Source organism: Solenopsis invicta, chromosome 5, assembly GCF_016802725.1.
Source record: "Solenopsis invicta isolate M01_SB chromosome 5, UNIL_Sinv_3.0, whole genome shotgun sequence".
Lineage (NCBI taxonomy): Eukaryota > Metazoa > Arthropoda > Insecta > Hymenoptera > Formicidae > Solenopsis > Solenopsis invicta.
Window position 1 is genome coordinate 27,034,184 of NC_052668.1, and position 27,491 is coordinate 27,061,674.

Below are 27,491 nucleotides of genomic sequence, written 5' to 3' on the forward strand. Positions count from 1 at the left end.
TAAAGAGTGAAAGAGAAGATGGTATTATGGTATAAATAGCCAATCTAAAGGGAATGCTATACTCAAGTTTTGTCTATTAACCAACGATTTACACACATTTGATTTACAATTGTACACATCTACGGTTTACAAAATAACAGGACATCATTACATACTACTACATCAATATCGCATGTATGTACACCCAGCCCAGGCAGAAACGCAAGATCGAATAGACGTCTATTAGACCTCGGAGACATCTACGTCTAAAACAATATCTAGAAATATTAAATTTAGACTAAAATAACGTTAAAATAACCTCTAGGAATATAAAATTTAGACAGCATAAGATTTTGTATTATTGTGTTTGGTTCGTCGCATAAGTTCTATATGCGTAAGGCTGTGCACGGCACGAGTTCGTACATGATCAAACAAGTTCAGCTTACGCACAGGCACATGCACTCTTCCGTTCACACACACACACGCGCGCGCATTGATGCCCTACCATCCCGCCACTGGGACTCGCAGAGGGACCCGCCGCTCGCTATTCGTAGATAACCAAGTAGTGGGAAGACGTGAACCACGGAGGAGTATATATTCGGCTGCTTGAACAATCCAGCAATCAATCGATTTCTCACGTTGGAGATAAGATCATCATTCCGTACATAGCAATGCGAATTATCATCATTCCGTACATACCAATACGAATTATTAATTGTGCAATAACTCGACTCAGCGTATAAGAATATCAACAAAATTTTGTGTATGGCAATTTGTACGACTCAGGGTTACGGCTCCAAGGAGTTATCGTAGATTGCAAAAAAGCATCGCAATAAGGATCTCACATACGAAACCACAGCGTGACAACAATTCGTCACCCTGATCATATAGTGTTACTAGACATAAAAGAATTGATATTCACACAATATAGAACAGTAGGTCAATTATAGTTGCGTTTCGAGAATCACTACTGATAAAAATCGATGTAAATTTACAAAGAAAATGTACTTGTTTGGTAAATTTTATTGATTTTTGTAGCTTTTTGACTTAAAATTTGTATATCTCTTGGTCACGACGAGAAAGTTTAGAGACTTGCAGCTCATTCGACTTTGCCTCAATTCGTTACAGCGGGACATGACAGATTGTTGTAGATGTGGAACAGTAAGTCATACTGTGGTGTAAAGACATCGGGATATATAGTGTTTATCTTTCTAGTAGCAAAATGTTTCTGTTATCTTACAAAAAAAGCAAATATATTTTAAGACAAATTTTAATACCTAAATTTTAATTAATTTACTAAAGCGCAAAAATGAACAAAGTACATTGTTATAAATAGTGTCAAATTATATCCCAATTTGATTTAGCTTTAATCATTCCTGTAAGACGCCGTTACTTATACTCAATGTGTCATTAATTTAATTAAAACAATGATGGTACATAATTTAACAATATTTTTTGTTTCAAATAAAACAAGACGAGCTAAGGAGCCGTGCTGGATGTTGTGCGCCAAAAACAAACAAATGCCAAACTCGTTTGACTCGTGTTGTGACATTCTTATCAACCTCTTACAAGATATAGTTTTCGGAACTCTTAGATCATATTCCGAAAACGATATCTATTCACGGTCCTCAAGATTATCATTTAGACTACGATGTTCCCAACATATTACGATTTTTGTAAGCGAATGTCACATTTTCATATATGACATCTAAGTTCTTGTACTGAAGAAGACCGATGATTAAAGGTCGAAACGTTTATATTTATTTGGCATTTGTTTGTTTTTGGCGCACAACATCCAGCACGGCTCCTTAGCTCGTCTTGTTTTATTTGAAATATTATTCATAAAAGCCTTGAAATTGTATTTGTTTTTAATTAATTTTTTATATTTTTTGTGTTAAATTTATAAATTTTAATACAAAAAAATAACAAATAAAAAATTAGTATAAAAATTCATTATTTTTTAGGAGCAAGCACAAAGTATCGTTTTTTTACAGGATGGTAATATTGTAGTTGTCGGTTGTGTGTCGAGAAAATGGTTGACAATTGATAGCGCTAGACGATACGAGTATGTATTTTCGTGCCATCTCAAAGTGGATTTAAGCGTTTGTAAGATTATTAGAAGAGAAGGACGTGCCGGAAGGACATGTGACGCGGTGAAATTGCGAACCGAGATTTTCGATAAAAGTTTCGAAGAGATAAATTTAAGGAAATTTTGTTTGCGTTATATATTTCATATTCAATGTGTCAATTTTATTATTATATATATATATATATTAAAATACATATATTTTATACAACACTAAAAAAAGTTTGAAAATACCTTTTTCATTATTGTTACATTATTACAGTATTTCTCATATATATTTAATTAATTGTGTGCATTCAATACGATCTCTCATTGGACGGCTAAGTAGTAGTTTAATGTGATTGGTTGGATCTAAAGGTAAGAACCAATTACATTCAATTGCTACTTAACTACTTTATTGAGCGGTAGTACTGAATGCACTCAATTAATTAAATACGTATGAGACATACATGAAATATATACGTTCTTTTTTTTATCTATTACACACATCTATTCAGATAAAACACAAAAGTCATAATGATTTAAAAGTCACTAATAAGAAATGACTCAAAAATGATTTAAAAATGAAAAAGAAATCATATATAGTACTATGTTATAGACAAAATCATTCTTTATAGTTTCCAAAATACTTATATTGTTTTAATATATCGTTAAAATAATGTAAACAATAGAAAATATAATTATAAATAAAAATTAAAATATGTAACTTTATTGTGATTGATAGATAAGATATTGGCCATATTGAGAGATTGAAATGGATTTAACAAGTGAGTGCTGGAGCCGCCGGCGCCGCTAGGCGACCACGCCGCAGGGATCTTCTCGTGAGTCGAATGCGGCGACAGGCGTTATATGTAGACTCTACCGTGGTTAACTCCTCAATTTGTACTTCAGTGAGGCTTTATAGGAGCTGCACGTTACAACCTCGAGACGAATACTTGCTCTCTTTATTTTCAAACATAATGTGTGTGTGGAACGCTGTTCTACATAAAATTTTATATTTTTACATGCAACTAACAATTTGTATTGTTATTTAGTCTTGTACATAAATTAAATGTTTAATTCAAATTTAATCTCTTTCAATCCTTTTTAACGAAAAGGATATAAGAAATATTTTGTATAAACTAAACATTTATTACGTTTACGTTAATGTATTCTGTTTTAATAAATCTGTCTGGATTGCGATCTTATTTTTTCAATCGATCTTAATATTGTATTTTTGGTGGAAATCCCGATCGATTCGAATTACTTTGTTTTAAATTGGTTTTAATCGTACATTATCATGATTCCGTGTTCTACCTGGGTATTAGACATGTTTATTAGGCCTGTCTATTAAACATCTTGTAGACGTCTATTAAACCTGTATATTAGAGGTCTAAAAGATAACACTTTTACGTCTATTTAGATCCGTCTATAGACTTACCTTAGACGGTCGAATAGACATCTAATAGACGTTTATCCGATCTCGCGTTTCTGCCTGGTTAGAAACCGGAACGCGCGGTATTCGAATTCTTTCTCACAACAGTATGGTTGAGTTGTTGCTGCACTGTGGCTGATTCCCGTCATTGTCATCTTCGGGAGTCCTCTCCCTGTCGATGCTTGCTTCCGCTTGCATCGGTTCATCGTCCGTGTCATTCAAGCCTGCTGTCCCTCTTAGTTTATCAGCAGGGAGACGCTCTCCTTGTTTTGAGATGCACTTCCGCAGTGCTACTACAGCCTTTGGCTGCAAATAGCATTGTACAAACAATTGTTATACGGTTTAAGAGTTAATATTTTATGTATACGGATGGTTCAAAAAAAGAAAGAAATTTTTATGCGCCAAACGTAACAATCCCAGATAGCACAGGACATTCTAAGAACATCTTTTTTAGGTCCACACGTCCATGGACATGAAATGGACATCCATCGTATGTCCGATTTTGGGCGTCTATTAAGGCTCTTGACTCCTCAGTCGAGAACTCCGCGTTGATAGTAGTGACATTCCGTCGCGGACAAAATTAGAACTAATACATGAAACGTGACAGATTGATGATAAGATGTTGTTGTGTATATCATTTTGTTATTATGTGTTTTATTGTGAAAATATGACTTGTCTCGTATTTACCAAAAATGGACCACGAGTAAAGTTTCTTTAAATTTTATACATAAAAGCACATTTTTCACTCTTTTCAATAGCTATCCGTGTGTTTTCCTGTCTGAATAAGCGTCACTTTACGAAAAAAGGATAGTTGTGACCAATATTTAGGAGTGTTTTAAAGCCATCTGCTTAGTCTGTTTTATCCAAATTGGCTTTATTTACAAATGGTATGTTTGACAAAATTATATGATCGTGTGTTTTCCTGTTTCAAAAGCTTTACTTTACAAGCTTTTTACGACTATTTACTGATTGTTAGGCAGAATAAGAATAGACGTGACCAATATTTAGAAGTGTTTTAAAGTTATCTAATTAGTCTGTTTTATCCAAATTAGCTTTATTTACAAATAGCACGACGAATAAAATTACGTGTTATTTTACGCAATTTCTCGCTTTTGACGTCACGACTTCAATATGGCCGCGACGAGTACTTAGGAGCCTTAATGGCCAATTTTTGGACGTCCATAAGATGTTCGTATTTGAATGTCACTCGGGAAACGTGCTATTACTGCGCAGGTATAATGTTTCATGCGTCTTTTGTCACAAATACAAAGTATGTTTACATATAGACATTTTTAAAATGTCCAGTTTATTTAAAAAATTTTTAAGTCTACTCACGACATGTTACTTTCGCTGCAGATTTAACAATTTTTTTACGAAAAAAATATTTATTGATAAATATTTATTTTAATATTGTAAAAAACGTTTTTTTTAACATCAAATAAAATAACAATGTTTTTTAAAGTAAAAAAGATCGAGAATCTTTCTCAAGAATTTTTTGCAGAAATTTCCAAGCAGTCACCCATCCAAGTCGTAATCGTAAAAAAATATAATTTTATATACTTATATAAATAATATGTTTTAATATGTATAATATGTTTTATCTTTTCAATAACACATATTGATTTGATATGCATGTGTTAACACAAAGTTTTCACAAGTCATCATCAGCCATCAGTTCGCAGCAGTCTTACAGGTCAAGCAACGTTCGGCGAGGTTATGACTTGGATGAGTGGCCACTTGAAAATTTCCGAAAAAAAATTTTTGAGAAAAATTCCCGATTTTTTCTACTTTAAATAACATTGTTATTTTATTTAACATTAAGAAAACGGTTCGTTACAATATTAAAATAAATTTTTATAAATAAATTTATTTTTCGGAATAGTACTAAAAATTATGTCCACTTTAGGTCCTCTTGGATGTCCAATGAACGTGCAGCATGAACGTTCTACGGACGTCCAGCGGATTTGCAAACGTACCCTGAATGGACGTCTATTAGACCTCCATCGGACCCTAATTGGATATCCATTGAACGTCCCAATGTCCACAGACGGACGTTCGATGAATGTCCATGTGCTATCTGGGAATGTATATACATATATTATTGTATTTCGCATTCACGTTTGCAAAATGATAATCTTGAGATTTTTACATTTTTCCTTTGAAATTGGATGAATGTTTGTATTAGTCTGATAAACGGTAACTCTGCCATTAACGATAATCCGTATGCACAGAAATAGATAATTCCAAAGTATCCTATAGATGTGGCAAACTAAAATTGAAAATTGTGACAATAAGCGGTTTCTTTGTCGACGTCGAAATTTTCATTGTTCATGCATTTACCATAGGCACAAGCTCTACATGAGCAGATGTTTCACTGTGCAGATTAATTGAATTTATGATAAAAGGATTTAGAAGATAAGCACAGTATGTTAATCTGCTAACAGGAATCCAGATTTTCAATGACAACAGTTCCTTAACGATGCCTGTAATAAAGTCAAGTGTTTGATAAATAAGAATAAAATTATGCTGATTATAATGTAAAATTTATCTATAAATTATTAAACTCTTATACTAACTTCCGTGCTTAGTAAAGCAGACAATTACAATCCATGCTATACCTATAGCCCACACTGTTCTGCTCAAAGCAACGTAAATAGACGTAGACAAAATAGAAATCTTTCGGTTGTACAGGCCGAATAAAACGGAAATATTGCAAGCAGCGCCAAAAGTCCAAAATAAAATTGCAGTGTTCTGAAATTTTACACATTATATTTAAAATGTTATAATTTAAATCCAGAGTTAAATAAGCAAATCCATTTCCTGCTTCATTATAAATAACGATCTCTAATTGTTACATCTAAAATAAGTACTAGAACGAAACAAGCGCACGTTACGCACGCGCTATGAGACTTTGTCTATCAATACATTCGATATATTCTTTACATGTTTTTTTTAAAGATTAATCAGTAATTTACATACTTTTATAAAGTTATACAGTTATACTGTTCCAACTATTATTTATGTTTTCAAACTTTCTGTCTAAAATACATATATATTTATAATAAGTTTCTTTATACATATTTAAAAGTAAATAAGTAATACTCTACCCGTTTTAAAATTAACTTTTTGTTTAATCTCACTATAATATATCCTGTAATCATTCCAATAATATATGGACCAATTCGAACCCACGGTGGAACGTATAAGCTCTCTATAAGTCTAGTAGATTCATCAAGGCTGCAATAACAAAAATGCACTCATTTATTTAATTAATCTCACGATTAATAAGATGACTTCGCAACTTACGTCGGAACATATTCATTACTATACGAAATATAACCGCTTAGTAGTATTGAGCCCATTAGAAGCATACTTAGTATGGCAACAGCTGTGTAAAAATATCTGAAAGCAATTTATATTTATTCGGATTTATGAACAGTAAACATGTGTGTAACATTTCTTGGTCACACTCAAAAGAAGAAACATTCAATTTTAAGATATTAAAATGTTTTATTTCTGTTTTTGTTTTTTAAATATTTAAAAATATATTAGTTTTGAATACTTCGTTTAAATATAAAACAATAAAATCGAAATCTTTAACAACTTTAAACATTTTAATATTTTAAATCTAAATACTCTTTAAATACATAAACACTTTTAAGTGTTTGAAAAACAAAGGCAGAAATAAAATATTTTAATATTGTAAATTTACTTTATTTTTAGTGCAACAACTGTTTAACTTACATAGACGACAAAATCAAGAGCGCCAGACCGATTATAAAGAATTGCATATCACAAGCTAGATACCAACTCCAGGACATGCACTGTGAAAAAATAAAAAAATTCCATCAACAATTTAAATTAATTTTTTACATGCTTCCGAACATGATCTTAAACAGATATATAATAATATTTGAGTTAACCAGTGGTTTATACCATTGTATTGAAATCGAACAGATTATTGATGTACAAGAGATTTCTCCACCAATATTTTGCGCAAGTTTCGTGCGATTTCTCTTGAGCGTAGAATTGCGAAGTCTTGTCGTACCAAGCCGAGTTTAATTGCACTATTCCTAGCATCACCATGTAAGGCGGTGTCAATCTAAAAACAAATTTTTAGATATAGTTTGAAAAAACACGAAAGAAGCATTTATTATTATCTAGACGTGTTAAATTAAATTATTAAATCGTATTCTTTTACTTTGCTCATTACTGTACCATTAATGCTATTCTTATAGCATTGTCTTTGTTCATTGTCTACGCAAATTAAAATGGAAAAAACGTACCGGATAAATCTTCTTATTACGTTGACAAAGAACTCCTTCAGCTTCTCCCCATAATTAAATGACTTATTCCATTCTTTCTCCGTTTTATATTTTAAATACGTATATGTCAGTAAAAATCCGCTTAAACAAAAGAAGGTGTCGACCGACAGGAACGCGTTAGTTAGCACTTGAGTGAAGAAACTCTCGGATAATCTCAAAGCCCATACTTTATTATCTACACACGTGTATGAAATGATGTTTGTTATGCACAATTAGAAAATGATACGTTACAAGACATAAATAACCAATTCTATAATTTTTGTTTTAATATACTTACCGATATAATCCATCCTAAAAAGTAAGGTGTGGCCCAAGATTATCCAGAACATGGTCAGAAATTTTAAGCCGTGGATAACAAGTACCCCATTGGGATTTATTTTCGTGTTAAATATACTTTTCGTATTAGTATAAATGGAAAAACAGATTAATACTTCTCTAATTCTACTTTCCTTACGTGGTGTTGATAAATTTGTCATTCTTATCTCCTCAACCGCATTTTGTGAATTTATCATTTCTATCTCCTCAACCACACCTAAATCATAATTACAAATCTTTGGTATCTATATTGATATAAAAATCACGAAAGCCAAATCTCCCTCGTATTCTTAAAGAAAATCACGCTTATGCTCTACGTAAGTTGCTATTACTTGAGCAATTTGTGGAATCAATATCATTTTAATGAAATTCTATAAAAAGATATTTTAAGAATACGAGAAATACGGTATAAGATCAATATTAGGTAGTCTAGTGCCAGAAAAGAAGTTTTATACATATACTTACTAATAGGAGTTTTATTCTTTAGTAAATATTTTTGGTATATGAATATATCGTATATTGTGCTGCTTATCATCAAAATAAGTACTAAAACAATACTGAAAAGATAAAATTAATATGCAAGTATCTTTTCCATTACTTCCTCAGATTTTCGGAAAATATTTAATTTAATATATATATATATATATGTTATTATTTTAAATGTAATGTTAGTTTTGTCATATTTCAGACATTTTTCGACATACCATATAACGGGTATCGCACCACTTAATAGCCAGTAAAGATCGTCCTTTAAAATTTTTACCTGGATTAGGCTGAGATCCATGGAATACAGATCATTAATTAAAAGAGTTCTGTCACGAAATATTCTGTTCAGAATGAAGCTTATATCATTCTTGGAACAAGACGCGGGCAAACAAAGGCCGAGCGTAATTATATTCTAAAACAAAACCTTCTATATAACATACAGTAATATCGGATGCAATACTAACAAGATGCATTGTTACTATTTTTTTGATCTTTTTTAATAGTTTTTGTAATTTTAAATTACAAAAAATTTAAACATCTATTACAGAAATTTTGTCAAAAGTTTATATATAGGTATATGAACGAGCGATAATATATATGTCAATTTTAGTGTAACTTTCTTTTTTTATTATTTATAACATTAGATTAATGACTTAATGAAGTAACTTATATTTAGTATTGTTTGTGTTAGCAACAAATTACTTTGATTTTCACACATTAAATTTAAACCCAGCGAGAAATGGACGAAAATTGACGTCGGAATCATCAATATCACATCGAAAATATCGAAATTATTTGAAATTTTAAGCTCATTTCGAAGACTGTGTTTTATATATGATATTTTTAAAGAAAGATTATTTATAACACGTATTCAACAGATTCTTAAACGGAAAAGTTATATATATATTTTATTAGAACATTGATATTTCAACATTTCCATGACGATTTGACAGGCTTGGGTAGTATCTAGTTAAAAAGTTAAATGTTAAACAAAAATTTTTAAAATTAATTATTTTTAACTTAATTTAATTAATTTTAAATGCGTTAATTTTTAACTTTAACAAGTTATTTTTAAACATTAATTATTAACTTTTTTTAAGTTAATTATCAGATCTCAGCAACGGTTAATTTTTTTCATCTGTATAAATGATAGTATAATACAACGGTACCATCCTCAGCACACGAAGAACGAATGTTTAATGCAGTTAGTTTACTATTAGTACGAACGTTCATGACTTACGAGAAAAATTAACTGATCACTTTGAAATAATGCTCATATTAAAATTTAATAATTACTTTAATAATGATAAATTTTTTAAATAAGATTATATTTTATCGATATATTATGTATACATTGTATATATAAAAGGTTATATTTTACATTATATACCTAAAATTATATTTTTAATTATTTATTTATAAAATGCAAAAAAAGGAATAATTGTCGATATAAAAAACAATATTTCTTTTTTATTTCTTATAAACTTAATTTATAAATATAACAAAAAATGTATTTAATAATTTATAATTTATAATACTATAATTGTTTTATTATTTAGAATAATGCAATTTTTAAAAATTACGATATTCTAATTTTATATAAATTATGATTTTTGAAATTAACTTTTATTTTAACTTAAGTTAATTTAATCTTACCGTAACTTTAACTGACAAGGGAAGTCATGGAAGTGTCCGCCTCAGATTTAAACGAGCTTTTAATATGTTGTAGTACAGATAAAAAAAATAAGGGACACGTATTTTTTTATACGTGCTTCTTTGCACTTTTAGGGAATTAAACACTTTTTTAATGCAAATCGGGTTTTTTTTCGAAGCGTGTATCGTTGAAACTATAAGAGATAGAGAAAAATGTTCTGATTAAAAGTTGAATGAATGGAAAAGTACTTTATAACAACAAAAAATTTTTTTTTACTTTTCCCCACCATCTATTTATTTTTTTCAAAATTTTTATTTTTTTATAAGCAAAATAATGTTTATTTTATTATGATTTCAATAGTATATGATAAAGTTATGTTGTGACATTTCTATTTCCCAAAAATAATTAGAAACCTCTCCATAAGCATATGGTTTGTGTACTCAATACTTTACGCATCATGGTTTTTTCTCATTTTTCCTTAATGGGAGATGACAAAAACATTTCGAAGACAGTCTGTGTAAACATCATAAAATCTCACACATTGAGAAAACATTTACGTAACTCTTGAATCTATTTATATTGAGATTAATTCTATCGAGACGTAAAAATTAAATTTCAAGATAAGGAATAATCCAAAATGCATGCGCCAAGTGGCGTCGTTATGCATAATTCTAGATTAATTTTATATAATCTAATAAATACATAAATTGAATTGTATAAATGCAGTATAAAACCTAAAATTTCTAACCAATTTTTAAATTAGTTTTATGTTAGTTCTCGTGTTGTTAATTAATGAGCTAGCGTTAGACAGTAAAGGTATGGAATGTGTGAGAAATATTTTTTTTTGTAATCTAAGTCTCCTTAATTGTAAAATGCTGAAAAGAACAAATATTCTAGTCGAATTATGTAGACCAATAAATAAATGTTTAACTTGTATTAAATACATATTATTTTGTACCCCAAAAATTAATGTCTTACAACACCTTAATTGTTGCTATTCTTCAGTGTGGTGTCATTTTATTTTAAAATAACCAAGAGAAATATTCGCAATTAAAAACGAGTTACGAGTAAATAATAATTTCTTTATTCAGAATTTGTTTTCTGTACATACTGTGACATATTATTAAAAAAATTTTAGCAGTTTAATAAAGTTACTATTATTTTATTATTACTATCATTATTATTATTATTATTATTATAAAATTGTTATTTTAACATTTATTGTATTAATTTGTCTTCAATGCTCTTTCGCTTAGTCAACGCCATATAAGACAAATCTGTTTTATTGTGAAATAATATTGAACCCACGGATGGATAGGTATACCATGCGTTATAGAGTTTTAATTATTTTTGGAAAATGGAAAGGTCGCATCATAATTTTGTCGTATACCATTAAATTCGTAATAAAATAGGCTTTATTTTATAAAAAAAATAAAAATGTTAAAAAAAAATTGGTAGGTGGTGGGAGAAAGTAATAAAACAAATTAAAAAAAATTTTGTATCACTATTATAAAGTACGCTTGTAGCCATTTAATTTTTATTCTGAACATTTATTTCTATCTCGTATAGTTTCGACGATACACGCTTCAAAAGAAAAAAACTGATTTTCTTCAAAGGGGTGTTTTACCCCCTAAAAATGCAAAAGGGCACGTACAAAAAAATACGTGTCCCTTATTTTTATCTGTACTACAACATATTAAAAGCAGGTTTAAATCTGAGGCGGACACTTCCATGACTTTCCTTGTAAGTTAATTTTTTATTCATATAACTTTTAAAGTGACTAAATTAATTTTCTATGCCATCAACTTTTATAACTTAATTTAGTTAAAAAAAATTTATTAACTTACCCAACCACGCGATTCAAAGATATTTTGATTAGCTTTTTATATAATCACTTTTATTATTTATATTATATGTGTTGGAATCGGTGGAAATCCACTACGAGTCTTGCAAATGGTGTATTTTAATATATAAGACTATAACAAGACATGAGCGTAAAAGAACAAAAGAATTACAATGACCACACGACTTTCTTGGTCATACAACAAGCCGAGCTTACAATCAACTAAACTGCAAGTGCGGGAAAACTCTCTCGCTATTCTCGCCGTAAAGTCACTAGATTTATAAAGTAATCATTTCACCATTATGGCTCTAACATGCGGCACATTTAAAATGTACATATGTGTATGAATGTATTTAAATAAGAAAAAAAAACCTAAATTATATAAATTAGTATTTTTATGTACGATGGTTGTTCTTATCAAGAGGCGCGGTCGCGACTCGTGCCTATATTTTTTTCTCTGAATAAACGAAGCGAGAGAGACCAAGCCTCTTTTATGCAAATCAATGAGTTCAAGCATAACGAAATTATCAGATCTCAGCAACGGTTGAACCGATCAAGTTCAAAGTCGTCTCAATCAATAGCTTGGGGAAAATTGCATATATAAAAGTGTTCTTATTTTTTTTTCTGTGCCTTACTTGCGGAGATATTGCGACACAAAGTTCAAATCGTGAAATTTTTCTTTAAAAGACATCTTCACCAAGCGAATCTTGTCGAGTACATCTTTTTGACATAAAGTGGCCGGTGGCGTTCGCTACTACACTATCAGCCAGCATGCGACCATGTGATGTACCACGTGACCGCGATCATGATTGCCGCGATGACAGGTTTTCTCTATAATCTAAATCGTCAATATCTCGGTTCTCGGAGCAGATGACACTTTTTTCTGCCAAATTCGTTCATGTGGTGCAAAAACGCATTGAATGGGCCTATATAAATAATAAATACGTGCAGCTAAAAATATAAATTTTTGGCATTAACTAGAGTCAATATTATACTCTCAGTGAGCATTATTGAGAAGAAGAGTTCTTTAAGAGTTCTTTTTAAAGACTTCATTAATTTTTCTTGAAAATTATATCAGTAAGTTATCTTTGTAAGGAGGACATCAGCAATTATAACTGATGCGTAGAGTATATGCGTTGGTTGGGTTAAATCAGATTACGTGATTGGTGGTGTCCGATCGGGTTTGTGCGCATCTGAGACCCTCCCTCTTTTTACATGATGTCTTTCAAAAGACCTCTTTAAGAAAACTTTTTCAAGACCTCATTAATTTCTCTTCAAAATGACCAATAAATTACCTTTTTCCAAAATGTCTTTCAAAAGAGCTTTTTATGATGTCTATTTACTCACATAACAAAAATTAATCCCAGGGATATCTTGCGGATGTATGTCAAAAGATTTCTAATATTTTGAGGATGTGCTTAGATAAACTTAAAAGGTCCTAAGGATATTCTGTGGATGTCTGAATGTCCGCTATGCAGAGCCTTAGGATATCGTAATTTAAATATCCTCAAGATGTCTTTGAAAAATCAAATTTGATCCTGAGGATATCCAATGGATGTCTTAAAATAACTTTTAGGACTTACTAATTTTATGAATTTTTCCAAAATATTTACATAAATATTATTGCACAACATAATTTCAATAAACAAAACAATATTTTTGTAACATTTAAAAAACATTTTTTGCCAAAAAAAAATCTCGGGAATTTTTTTTCAGAAATTCCCAAGCAGTCATTCATTCAAGTTGTGACCGCAGTAAACGATGCTTGACATTTATGACTACTGTAAACTGGATTCTTCGTGATAATCTGTGAACACTTTATGCTAATACGTTTATATAACTGATAGATTAGATAAATATATATTATTAAAAAGATAAACCGTATAATTAAAGCATATTATTTATATAAATATATATAAAATTATAGTTCTTTAGTGATTTTTACAAATGCGAAATAGTATCTGAAAACTTCTGTTTAAATAAAAAATGCAACTAGAAATATATGCCAATATAATACAATAATTAAATTAAATATGAAAAAATTGTTATTAAAAAAACATTTAAAAAACATTTAGAAATATTATTTGCTTATTGGAATGTAAATCAAGATTTTTTCATCCATGGACTCATTTTGTCTATCGATAATATTTATGTTTCTCAATAGTACTGTGTTTAAAATAGAAATTGAGAATTTTAAAATCAAAAAAGCAAAAGCACAAGTTTTAAATATATGCTATTCAGAAACTTAAGTATTTACATATAGATAAATGGAATAATCCCGCAGATGAAAAAATCATAGGAGGTTAACAAAATCATACGCGTTTGACGTGTTTATAATCCAGACAGCAAACCTGCTAGGGATGTCCTAAGAACGTCCATGAGATGTTGTAACGCTCTAAACCTATCCCATTCACGTCCCTGGACATTCAGAACAGATTCAGGATCGTCCTGAGGACGTTTTGTGCTGTTAGGGTTTGTATATTATTAGTAATAAAAAAATTTTTTTTTCAGATCAGAATAAGATATACTAAGGACTTTAATGGCAATTACAAATGTTCTATGGATGATTTTATATTTTGGATCAGAATAAGATCAATCCGATTAAAATAGCATATCCTAAGAAGATTCATTGCTATGTGGGTACAGATGTCTCTAGAGTCTCAGAGGAAAGAGCTCTTTAAGAGAACTTTTTAAAGATCTCATTAAGTTCTCTTAAAAATGATATATCTTTTTGCAAGATATTTCTTACAAAACATAACCTAATTTCATCACATGTTGCGAATATTATTAGAGCATAAAAAGAATTACAGATAATATACTCGTAATAAACGAAAGATTAGTGTTTGAGCAGTACTCACGACGCAAGTTTTTTTCCTATTCAAATTAGCCTTACCAGCTTTTTATTCAAGATATTACAAATGTACGATTAGCTCAGTGTTAGCGTATTAGGTTGCTATTCCGAAATTGTAGGTTCGAATTCCGCCGGCGCCGATGTGTTTTTAAAAATTGTAAAATAATGCGTAATCGTCATTAGTGAAATAGAGGAATCTTATATGCGAAATAGTCAATATAGAATTAAGCTATAAAAATAATAAAATTGTTAAAAAACTAAAAAAAAAATTATTTTTATTGCACGTTATTTGATAAAAGAAAAAATTTTTTTTACATTAAGAGGATTGTTTGAAATCTAGCTTCCCATGCTTATTAGATATGTTCCTTTACATTTTAGAGTATCTTTTCAAGGCCGTATATAAGAGGCTAAGGTTTCTCGGGTTGCGCGCATCAAGCTTACACTTGTGTTGCGCGTTTTCCCTCGCTTTTTTCTTTTCTTGACATGTTTTCTAACCTCATTTCCTTCCTCAACCCCCACCGGCATCCTGAAGTATTCTTCAACGCTCCAGTCATTAAACTTAAAATTAAATTGAAATATTTAATTTTATGTCATAGTTAAATTCAATTGTTAAAATTTAAAATTTACTATTATAATTATTTCATTTTTAATAAGTCTTTTATTCTAGTAATTTAATAATTTTCAACTCTACTCCGCTGTTCCTCACGCCGCATTCCTGCTCATACGCTTCCATTTAACTAATCCTCTCTCTCTAATTAATTTATTCGCACGAAAATTGATAAGAATTTATTTTTATTTCTTTATTAATTAGAATTTTTCTTAATCTCGGCAAAATGGCAATCTTTCACAAAGCAACATGGAGAAGAAGACCTATCGTGGCAAAGCCGGGAACCGCAGACAATTTTTGCGAGCTTTATGCGAGTTAAATGCAGTTAAGAATTTCGATCTCTCAATTTTCTGACTGGAACCACTTCCTCTCCTTCTGTGGAACCTCCGTCTCCAATAGAAAGTATATCCAATTATAAATCTCTTCCTCCTCACGACATAAAAAAGGAAATATTGGCATTTAGGAGCAGGGCAACCAAACCTACTCCAGAATATGTACTAGAGAGGATACCGACCCGACCAGCACCTCCGTCGGTTTACACAAAAAGGCCAGCTTTATAATACACAAAATCTTACGCATTATATCAAATATTCAAATAAATTTTGTTATGCGAAAGATCATGTCCGGTTATAGTGTAAAAAAAGCTTAATTAAATATACCATTTAATACCATTTTATACTATTTTAACCCAATTTTACGCCACCGTTTCCTAGTCACGTTTCCTAAATAATAATAATACTATTGTATATATCTACATATATATATATAATATAAATAATATTAAATAATTATTAAACTCAATTAAAAATAATCAATTATTTTAACCTAACAAAATAAATAATTTGTTGGACAAAATGCAGGACTGATGACAACAACTCCATTAAAAATTTTATTATAAAATCAAAATATATTATAAAAACCTAAAATAAAAATAATAAAAATATCAAAACCCATCACGTCCGACTCACGTTTGGACGCAACATCAAAAAATAAATATTTCTAAATTCCTTTTGTTTAGTAAAATAGTTTAGTAAAGTGTGAAGGAAAAATTGGGCTCTGTAGATATTATGACCACAAAAAAAGTAATTTTGGATATATTTTACTAATATTACTAAACACATAAATAGTGAATAAATTAATTGTTCTTAATATATAATACAAGACAATAGTTTTTTTTTCTAGGGAATCAATTTTTAAATTCATATAAATCAATTCAAAAAACTATCATTTTTGATGTGATAGTTGTTCATATGTGCTTAAGAATAAGGCTTTAGTAATCCAATTCAATATAGCTGCAGTAAGGAAATAGTATTCGATTTAAGTCGAAATCAAATCATTCTATGTCGATAATTCATCGAAAAGTGTAACACAAATAAATCAAAATCGAATATTTTGATTAGTTTTCAACAAGTACTTGATGTCAATTCGACAATGAGTCATTTCTTGCTGAGATAAACTAAGATTTATCTAGATCGTAATAATATAGAAAGAAATATAAAATGCTACTAAAAATATATTGCTACAATTTGATGATAAAACGGATATTAAGAGATTTGCAGTAAAACGTTAATTCAAAATACGAGAGATATGCTCTAGTATGATCTTACAAAACTAAACTTACTTCGGATTCTACAAAACTCAAGTTCATGGTACTTATATGGTACTGAAGAGTACTATTATGCCTTATATGAGCAACGATATAATTCACTTCGAAAGGCGGAAACTCATTCTGTGGATTGCGATAACGTGTGTTATTTAATATTTGCTTTTCTGCGATGGAAAAAGGAATCCGGTTTGTTATATCAAGGCACTGGCTACGACTCCCCAGCCAAAAATTGTTTCCATACAAGAAACCTGGTTTAGGACTGCCGCTAGAATCTAATACTTGAAAACAAAAATATGTAATGTTTACGCAAAAATATTGAATATTGAATTATATTTTTTGATTGCCAATTAATTAAAAAACTTTCATCAATTGTTAAAGCCAAGATCACTATTGTGAAAAACAACTTTTAGATATCTCACGTTATTCAGATTTCTCAATATTTTTTATCAATTTTATTAAGTTACTTTGTTGCAATTTGTGTCATTAATTTCAATGATTATTACAAGACATAATAACGAAATTAAGTTTACAATCCCGATATTAATTTGTACGATATTATAAACACTTTAAAAAGTAAAAAAAAAACAATAATAGAATATATACAGGGTGAGGGGAAAAGTGGGCGGAACAGCAAAATATCTCAAAAATTGAGCATTTTAGAAAAAAGTGTTTCAGATAAAAGTTGTAGGGTTTTAAAAGATCTATTTAGTAATATTATCAGTTTAACCTTAGATGGCATCGCCAAGGTCAGATTGCAATCACTTTTTTAAAAGAAACACCCTATTTTTGATCCCAGAATCTAACAGCTGGTGTCAAGACCTTTCCAAAACCCTACAAAAAAGTTTATTTTCGTTGAGTACTTTCCAAATTGTGAAGCTTGAAAGCTACAGTGTACTGTAACTTTCAAGCGTTATAACTCGGAAAGTACTTAATGAAAAATAACTTCTGATTTACAATGGTACAATGGTATCACACAATCTACACATAACACTAAAAACACCCATTTTGCTATCCTTGGGAGGCGAGGGAAATGTGGAAGGTGGGGCAATAAAATCTTAAATGCAATGTGGGATTGTGTGAGGGTTCATTTGAAAAAGTTTTTCAAGACGAAAACAACGCGATGTCGCCAAAATCTATACAATTTTTTTTGTAGTTATAATTATTTAAACATCAAGATTTTGCAGTAGCGTAGGGTCTACTACGAAGACGTAAGAAAGACTCTTCGGACTTTCCTTTGCGGCCACGTCGATAAAAGTGCTTGTAGGAAGCCATGTGCGATGTGCGTGCTTATATGTAGTTAACGACTCCGAACCTTCTCTGCTGTGTGTGCGTGCGTGCGTGCGTGCGTGCGTGCGTGCGTGCGTGCATGCGTGCGTGCGTGCGTGTCTGTGTGTGTACGTGTGTGCAAATGTGTCTCACATTTTCTCTAATCATCAAAAGAGATATGTGTTCTCGTTCCTTCAAAAAGACGTAACATCATTGACTGAAAGGGTAAAAATGGGTCATATAAACTAATATTTGGATACTCAAGTGTTAAAAGTTATTGAAAAGACAGCAAAAAAAAATCACGTAGTACAGTAAACCGTAACAAATGTTCAATAAATTAATTTGAGAAGCAAAAATGGAATAGAACTTGGGTACGATCTAACAATAGGATTGAAATCAAACTGTCTCGTATTTGCAATGCATACCGAGAGTAGTTGTGGTTCGCGTAATTCAAAGAGCGGCATCCACTCTGATGATCCATGCTCGCTTAATCCGACTACCGATAAATCAAAGCATGAATTATTCTTTTAGCACTGCCGTTTATCGATAGCGCGCGTGCGCTCAGTTCTTCGTTTCCAGATTCTTGCTTGAAGTTTAGATCACGAATATGGTTGAAATTTATTTTAATGCCCCCACATTGTGAAATTGATTTCATACGATCCCACATTGCATTTAAGATTTTTTTGCCTCCTCCCTTCCCCCCCCCCCCAGAAATGGCAAAATGGGCGTTTTTAATGTTATGTGTAGATTATGTGATACCATTGTAACCTTATAAATTTCAATCAAAACTTACTTTTCATTAAGTACTTTTCGACTTATAACTCTTGAAAGTTACATTACACTGTAGCTTTCAAGCCTCACAATTCGGAAAGTACTCAACAAAAATAAACTTTCTTGTAGGGTTTTGAAAAGGTCTTGACACTAACTATTAGATTCTGGAATCAAAAATAGGGTGTTCCATTTAAAAAAGTTAATGTGATTTTGATCTGATCTTGGCGACGCCAAGGTTAAACTGATAATATTAGTAAATAGATCTTTGAAACCCTACAACTTTTATTTGAAATACTTTTTTCTAAAATGCTTAGTTTTCAAGATATTTTGCTGTTCTGGTACTTTTCCCCCATCCTGTATACTAATACAAAATATTGTCACCGATTGAATCAAAATAATACTAATCGTAAAAGACAACGTTTTTATTGATATTTCATTATTTATTTGAACTAACTTACACTCCGTTCGTTCCTATCATGCTATGATAATGTTAAACAATGTTTGGAGCTTGAAATGTAAATGCGGGAATTTCTATTGGACACGTACACTAGGTTCCACCGATGCCTTAACACATGAACTTGTACGCCTGTCAAGGCATATCGATATAGTAAATTCGGCGTGTTCCGACTCAAGATATTTTTACATTCCATGCCTGTCATCTGACATTTATACTCAATTAAATTATTAACAACAAGTTACCTCTTTTTGGTTTTAATTAAATTTTTCTTACATTAAAGTATATAATCAATTTTTAAGTCGAAATTAAATGTAATTGGTTTACTTTAAGAAAATTATTAAATATTGATAATAATATAAATGTTATATTAAATTTTAAAATATATATGTATTTTATATGGTTTTTAAATGCAATTTAAATGTTATTTAATTTACCTAATACTCTGTAGATGTTTGAATTTTTTAATCGATAAATTTTTCTATAAATTTAAGATAAAAACATTAAACTATTTTTCAATTTTTATAATTCCATAACATAAGGTTTTCAATTCATAAATATGAAATTAGACTTGGACCTTAATAATATTACTCTTAGACATTAATAAAAATATTTTTTACATTTGCTTTCAATGCAAATTTCGATTTTTAAAAAATTAAAATAACTTTTAAACGTTTTTTCTACCGTGATTTCGTTGATTTACTACCTTGAAAAAACTACATGTGTTGTCTTTGTTCCCAACTTCTACAAAATATATTTTTATCAGATTTTTTCAAAAGGTGCGCTACAACGCAAAAAATTAAAATAACATTTTTCTTATTAATTTTCTTCAAGAAATGAGTAGATAAATCGTTTCTACCAGCTCTTCAACGTTTTATTTGTCTATATTCCATATTGTAATGTTTTACTGATCACAAGTTGAAAGTTATCGATAACTAAATAAATTTTTAATTTTTATAATTCCACAACATAAGCATTTATTTCATATTTATGAAATAAAAACCTTATGTTATGGAATTATAAAAATTGAAAAAAAATTTAGCTATCACTAACTTTCAACTTGTGATCAGAAAAATATTTGAATATGAATTTTGTAGACAAATAAAACGTTAAAGAGCTGATAGAAATAATTTACCCGCTCATTTTACGATAAAAATTAACATGTTATTATTTTAATTTATTTCATTGTGGCCTACTTTTTGAAAAAAATCTAAAAAAATATTTTTTGTAGGAGTTGGGAACAGAGTTTCACATGTAATTTTGTTAAGGTAGTCCATCAACGAAATCAGGGAAAAAAAATGTTTAAATGTTATTTTCATTCTTTATAATCGAAATTTGCATCAAAAATAAATGTAAAAAATATTTTTATTAATGTCTAAGAGTAATATTATTAAGGTCCAAATTTAATTTCATATTTATGAATTGAAAACCTTATGTCATGGAATCATAAAAATTAAAAAATAGTTTAATGTTTTTATCTTGAATTTATAGAAAAATCTATCGATTGAAAAATTCAAGCATCTACAGAGTATTAGGTAAATTAAATAACATTTAAATTGCATTTAAAAATCATATAAAATACATATATATTTTAAAATTTAATATAACATTTATATTATTATCAATATTTATTAATTTTCTTAAAGTAAACCAATTACATTTAATTTCGACTTAAAAATTGATTATATACTTTAATGTAAGAAAAATTTAATTAAAACCAAAAAGAGGTAACTTGTTGTTAATAATTTAATTGAGTATAATTGTCAGATGATAGGCATAAAATGTAAAAAATATCTTGAGTCGGAACACGCCGAATTTACTATATCGATATGCCTTGACACGCGTACAAGTTCATGTGTTAAGGCATCGGTGGAACTTAGTATACGTTGTGTACCTAAGAGAGGGTATAATATACTCTTAGCTTTATCGTTCTCTAAAAAAATATGTTTCAAAATTTACCTAATCAAATAGGTAATGAGTTTCATTTTTTAAACTCATAATAATGAACAATTTACCGTTTTAATAATAAACAATTTATTGCGTCATATATTGAGAAAGCTTAAAAATTTATAATAACCCAAAAATTTTATATAAAACAGTTTTTTATATTGACTCTCTTCAAATAAATAATATTTTGAACTTCAGATAAGTTCACCCTTTTAGTGAATCAATTTTTTTAACTAAATTAATTAAATTTATTGTTTGAAACTTGTACTGAATCACTTTGTGCTTATTAATTACACACCATGTAAAATTTACAAAATATAAAATAATTAAAAATAAAATTTTAAAAAATAACAAGTTATATTAGAGTGACAAAATTAAAACAAAATATTAGAATGCCTATATTCGTCACCGCAATCCTTAATGCTTATAACTTTTAATTTTTACAATCTCCAGCTTGAACTCCAGCACCGCATATTTGTCAGACTTGAAACACAGTCATGAAACCGGTGCTTTTAGGAGCATATATTAGGAGTATAAATAAGTTTCCGCCGTTTTTTATCAAAAATTGGGCATTTATTGTGAAAGAACGGTACCTAATGTTTTATTCGAAGTATTGTCCATCGCTAGCCATTACTTTTTCCCATCTTTCTGGCAGCATACGGATACCGCGTCGGAAGAATGCTTCATCTTTTGAAGCTATCCACAGATCGACCCAATTTTTTGTATCTTCATATGATGTGAAGTGTTGCTCAGACAGGCCATGCGCCATCGATCGAAACAGGTAGTAATCGGAAAGAGCAATGTCGGGTAAAACTTCCCAATTGAGTGTTTCCAGGTGGGTTTTAACTGGCGCCGCAACATGTGGACGAGCATTATCATGCAGAAGAATAACTTTGTCGTGTCTGGAGTAGTAGTGAGCACGTTTTTCCTTGAGTACTCGACTCAATCTCATCAATTGTGTTCGGTAGAGAGCCTCAGTAAAGGTTTCATTCGGTTTGAGCAACTCATAATACACGACACTAAGCTGATCCCACCAAATACACAACATGAACTTTTTTCCATGAATGTTCGGCTTGGCTGTCGATGTTGAAGCATGGCCAGGTGGTCCCCATGATTTCTTCTTCTTTGGGTTATCGTAGTGGATCCATTTTTCATCACCAGTGACTATACGATGCAAAAAACCCTTTCGTTTATGGCTGGGAAGCAGCATTTCACATGTGAAAAATCGGCGTTCAACGTTTCTCGGCTTCAGTTCATATGGAACCCAATTTCCTTGTTTTTGAATCATTCCCAATGATTTTAAGCGATGTGAAATTGCTGGTTGAGTCACTCCTAATGTAAGTGCAAGTGCTTCTTACGTTTAGCACAAATCTTCATCTAATAATGTTTCCAATTCCGCGTCTTCGTACACTTTCGGCCTTCCGCTACGTTCTTTGTCTTCGACGTCAAATTCACCGTTCTTAAACTTGTGAAACCACTCACGGCAACTTCTCTCACTTAAGGCAGCCTCACCATATGCTTCTACAAGCAATCGATGCGCCTCGGCTGCAGATGTCTTCAAATTAAAGAAGTAAATCAAAAACTCCCGCAAATGACGCTTATTCGGCTCAAAACTCGACATTTTCGCACAAAAAAAGATATATGATGCTGATACAAAATCGCTAATATTTTAAGGTTATGTTGTTGCCAGATGTCCAACCTTACGATATAACGTTTTACAACAGACAATTTCAACCATAACATACTAGTGGCGCCATTTTTTGTGAAACGGCGGAAACTTATTTATATTCCTAATACATATATAATACCTCTCTTCCTCGGAAAAAAGCTGTAAAGCATTTTATTGCAAAAAATAACACCTCAACCAAAGTTCGAACTTGGATCTTTCGTGCAAGCGGTTGTACCATTAAAAATTAAATTTTAATTGTAAAATATCTGAGGATGAAATCAATGACTTGAAAAATATAATTTTGTATATAGGTAATATAAGTATTTAAAATATTGAGAAAGATAAAAAGAATAATAATTCTTCTAGTTGTATAAATATGTAAGAGAGTCGTATTATCTGCTTTATTTTTCATAAACAAAGATAGAAGAACAAGATTCAAGTCAGTTTTGACAATTAAATTCTCACCTTCAACAATTCGCGCAATGAAACAACTTAACATAAAATAGAAGTGAGAAATTTTGATTAGTTTTCTTGACTTTGCATTCAGTTTATTGATATAATCGTGTTTAAAAGAAATTTTACTTACTCTTTAAGCCCCACAATATCCGTTGATCGACAGCGTCTCGAAAATTTTGTAATTGTATTCTACATATTGTCGAATTGAGAAGATTGGCTCTCGAGGCGACGGCATAGGCAGGTAGTAAATGAATATCGTTATTCTCGTTAGATCCGTGAAATTGTGTAGAATACGATACACAGAATACGACGGAATGGCAAAGATACAAAACAAACATAAGTCGCTGATACGACATAATGGATGTTTTAACACCTAAAAATAACAGTCACGTTTACTTCACATGATGACCAGTCGAAAGTTATATTTACGGCAAATTTATTTAGGTATTTATCAAATAAAACAAACAGCTTTTTTTATTAATACGTTCAGTATATTAATACTTTATTATGCAAATCCTTATCTTATTTTTATTAGGTTGTTTAGAAAGTTCGCTACAAATTTTCTATGTGAGTTTAGAACGCGATACATAGAAAATTTGAAACAAACTTTCCGAACAACGTAATAAAATTGACGAATTAAATTAAGACATTAAAAAAAGATATAGTAGGAGAGAGTGGGGTAAATCGGACTTAGTTGCAGTTTTTGCTCTCTATAAGGTGCAAATAAAGTTCCGATCGTAAACTGAAGGTGCCAATGGAAAGGTAATTTAATTTCCTTCATTTTTGCTTCAGACCATTTTGACGTATCTTTTGTTGAACTATAACGGAAAATGTGAAAACTCTTTTTCCGGTCCGATTTGGAACCAGTAGTCCAAATCAGACACTCCAATTTTTATCAACTTTTAAATAAAATTTCAAAAGATAATAATATATTTTTTTAGTATTGAATAAAAACGAGCAAATTGACAATAAAAAGTAAACATTTTATTTTAAAAAATAAATTAATAACAGTGTATATAGTTAGATGTTTCCCGGTCATGTTATAATATTGTTATTATATAATTAAAGTTGAAATTAATAAAATTCAATTATTTTGAGCCTGATGACTCATAATATTTTACTAATTTAACATTTCTAGGAAGAATTGGTCGGTCGATTACTAATGCTACGATCAGATTGCAATTCCGTCGTAAAAATTCGATTTGGACACGAGTCCTTTCAAACTTTGAAACAATTTTTATAATAAATCGCAAAAAAGTTCACGAAATAATTGATATTTTTTAATTCTACACTTTTTAATTATCTTAAATCAATTATCTGTCAAATTTTTAATCTCTTTTAAATAACCATTTACAAGGATTTTTTTTTTAATTTTTGCACAATGGCTGAAAATATTTGCATCTATTTTGTGAATGATATGACAGAAAACTGTCAAACTACTGTCACATGTTTGGTATCTAAGGACTTTACATTATAAATGGCACGCAAATTTGCTTAAACGTATTCATTTAAATTAAATGGTCCAATTTGGATCACAATCCGCTTTACCTCATTCTTCTTTATAAAAAGATGAATTTGTGTTGCAAATAGAACTCAAACCCAAAATTTCATTTCAGATTTAGCTTCAGTATTAATCTCATTGACCTTAAAGATTAAGAAATCAGCGACTTCTTAATCGTGAAGGTCAATGAGTTTATAAAATCAAATCTGAATTAAATTTGCAATGTATTAAAGTTAAAAATCATAAGTTTACATTTTTGATTCTGTGCTACATCCTTATATAAATCATTATGGGATACATTCAAAATATGATTTTTACGACCGACTGCTGCCAACCTTCGGTTGGCAAAAAGCGAGGGAGTATGCGTTTCATCATTGGTACAATAATGTGCTAAAAATATAATTAACATTTAAAATGTCAAGTATTAGTATTTGCTTTAATTAATTTTTATTTCAAACTTTTAAAACTATTTTTTAGTATCCGTAGTTTTATTTTTTGTTGTTATTTTAATTATTTAATTGATTTTTATTTCAAACTTTTTAAAGCAATCTTTTTATTATTTTTTAGTTTAGTTGATTTTCTGTTTTTATGTTAATTTGTTTTTTATTTCCAATTTTTTACTAAATTTGTTAATTTAGTTAATTTTTATTAACTTGTTAGTTTTTTCTTACTTTTGTAATTTTTGTAATTAACTTTTTAATTCTTTAATTTTTATTTAATTTTAATTAACTTTATAATTTTTTAAATTGTTTTTTAAATTTTTTCTTCTTTCAATCTGATGTTTATGCGTAAAGTTTCCAGCCTTGCACTTTGTGTATTCTTGTGTACGTATATTGTTGGAAGATATATGCATCTTGGCATAGTCAAGATATGGTAACAAATAATAAATAAAGGCAAATGAGAGTCCGGCGCGATTAGCGTTGCACAAAAACAATTAAATTTATTAACCCAATCAGTAGACAATGTTCTTTAAATGTTTTTTAAATATTTATACTTTATTATAACTTTTTTAAATTTTTAAAAAACATTTAAGAAACATTATTATTACGTGATTGGGAACTGTAACGTTTTCTAGATTTGATTTGATTTGTACGCTTCGACTTTATTTTAGAAATTTCATAATTTTTCAAAATGCTTGCATTGAAATTATGTGAAATTCTTCAGATTGTTTAATGTTTTCTTACATTTTTTTCAACGAAAAATAAAAAAATTATAACTTCTCAGAACGATTTCATAATTATGAGAAATTTTTTATATTTTATTATATTTTTCTCGAAATCTCCCTGGTTAAAGTTTTTCTCATAAAATTTTTATACGAATTAGAACATTTTTTGAAAATACTTACAATTAAAAATACTTAAAAATTCTTTATCTTCTCTTAGAACTTTTTATACATTTGAATTCTGAAATATTCTGAGATTTCTTATTTCACAATTTTTAAAAAATACTTCTTTAACTTTTTAAATTTTATAATGTTTCATGCAAAATTATACAGATGTTCTAAAAAATGATACAAAATAAATCTGAGTCAAATTTTCCAATACCAGAGGCATGTATGTGTAACTGAGCTCCTGTAATCGAGCATCTGACATCTATGAAGCGTTTAGTGAACTACAAGTGCAAGTCGATCAATTCTTACGGTAAAACATGGGGGTAACCATTAATGAATACCCTGTGTACACAGAGTGTTCATTAATGAACACAGGGTGTCTTATTTTAAAAAACGCACCTCGATAATTCTTTAATGAAGCATTTTCAGTAAATATGTTTCAGACAAAAGTTATATGGTTTTGAGGGGGATTAATAACACATAAGGTGGTGTTATCAATTTGACCTTGAATAGTTGCTTGAAGGTCATGTGAAAGACACCTTCAATTTTTTAAATGAGACTGCCTATTTTTTATTACTTATTTTTGTAGCTTATTTTGAGACTTTTCCAAAACATTACAAGAAAGTTTATTTTTTTAGTACTTTGAGTTATGAGGCTTGAAAACTACGGTGTACTGTAACTTTTTTGGAAAAGTCTCGAAATAAGCTACAAAAATATGCAATAAAAGATACAATATTAGAGTATCAAGATACAAGATTGTAATTACTTTTGTTTTGATCACAACAGATATGAATGCACTGCAAGCTCTAGCGATACTGATATTGAACGATTGCAGTAGTTGCTTCCTCACTTCTGACACACACATACACACACACACACACGCATGGGTAAGCATTAAGTAAAACGCTTATATAAAACAGACGTATTGTAT

At 29.8% G+C, this 27,491-nt stretch overlaps 1 protein-coding gene across 4 annotated transcripts; it reads right to left on the minus strand.

Annotated features, from left to right (window-relative positions):
- Positions 1-45: 45 nt before the first annotated feature.
- Positions 46-27,404, minus strand: LOC105199857 (nose resistant to fluoxetine protein 6). 4 transcript variants are annotated; one of them, XR_005574856.1, is made up of 16 exons: positions 27,327-27,404; positions 23,860-24,102; positions 17,182-17,444; positions 8,824-9,017; positions 8,585-8,676; positions 8,082-8,336; positions 7,766-7,979; positions 7,416-7,581; positions 7,224-7,303; positions 6,786-6,881; positions 6,587-6,716; positions 6,056-6,230; positions 5,820-5,962; positions 5,629-5,748; positions 3,486-3,785; positions 46-3,045 (listed from the first exon to the last, which is right to left on the minus strand). XR_005574856.1 is itself a non-coding variant. In XM_039449589.1 (15 exons), the coding sequence occupies exons 2-15, from the start codon at positions 24,083-24,085 to the stop codon at positions 3,579-3,581; spliced, it is 2,361 nt and encodes a 786-aa protein (XP_039305523.1). In that variant the 5' UTR covers positions 24,086-24,102; positions 27,327-27,404; the 3' UTR covers positions 3,216-3,578. The 4 variants fall into 4 exon arrangements, 3 of the variants coding, with proteins under 3 accessions (XP_039305523.1, XP_039305524.1, XP_039305525.1); XM_039449589.1 differs by lacking the exon at positions 46-3,045 and having other exon boundaries at positions 3,216-3,785; XM_039449590.1 differs by lacking the exons at positions 46-3,045; positions 27,327-27,404 and adding an exon at positions 26,960-27,126 and having other exon boundaries at positions 3,216-3,785.
- Between the last annotated feature and the right edge of the window lie 87 nt (positions 27,405-27,491).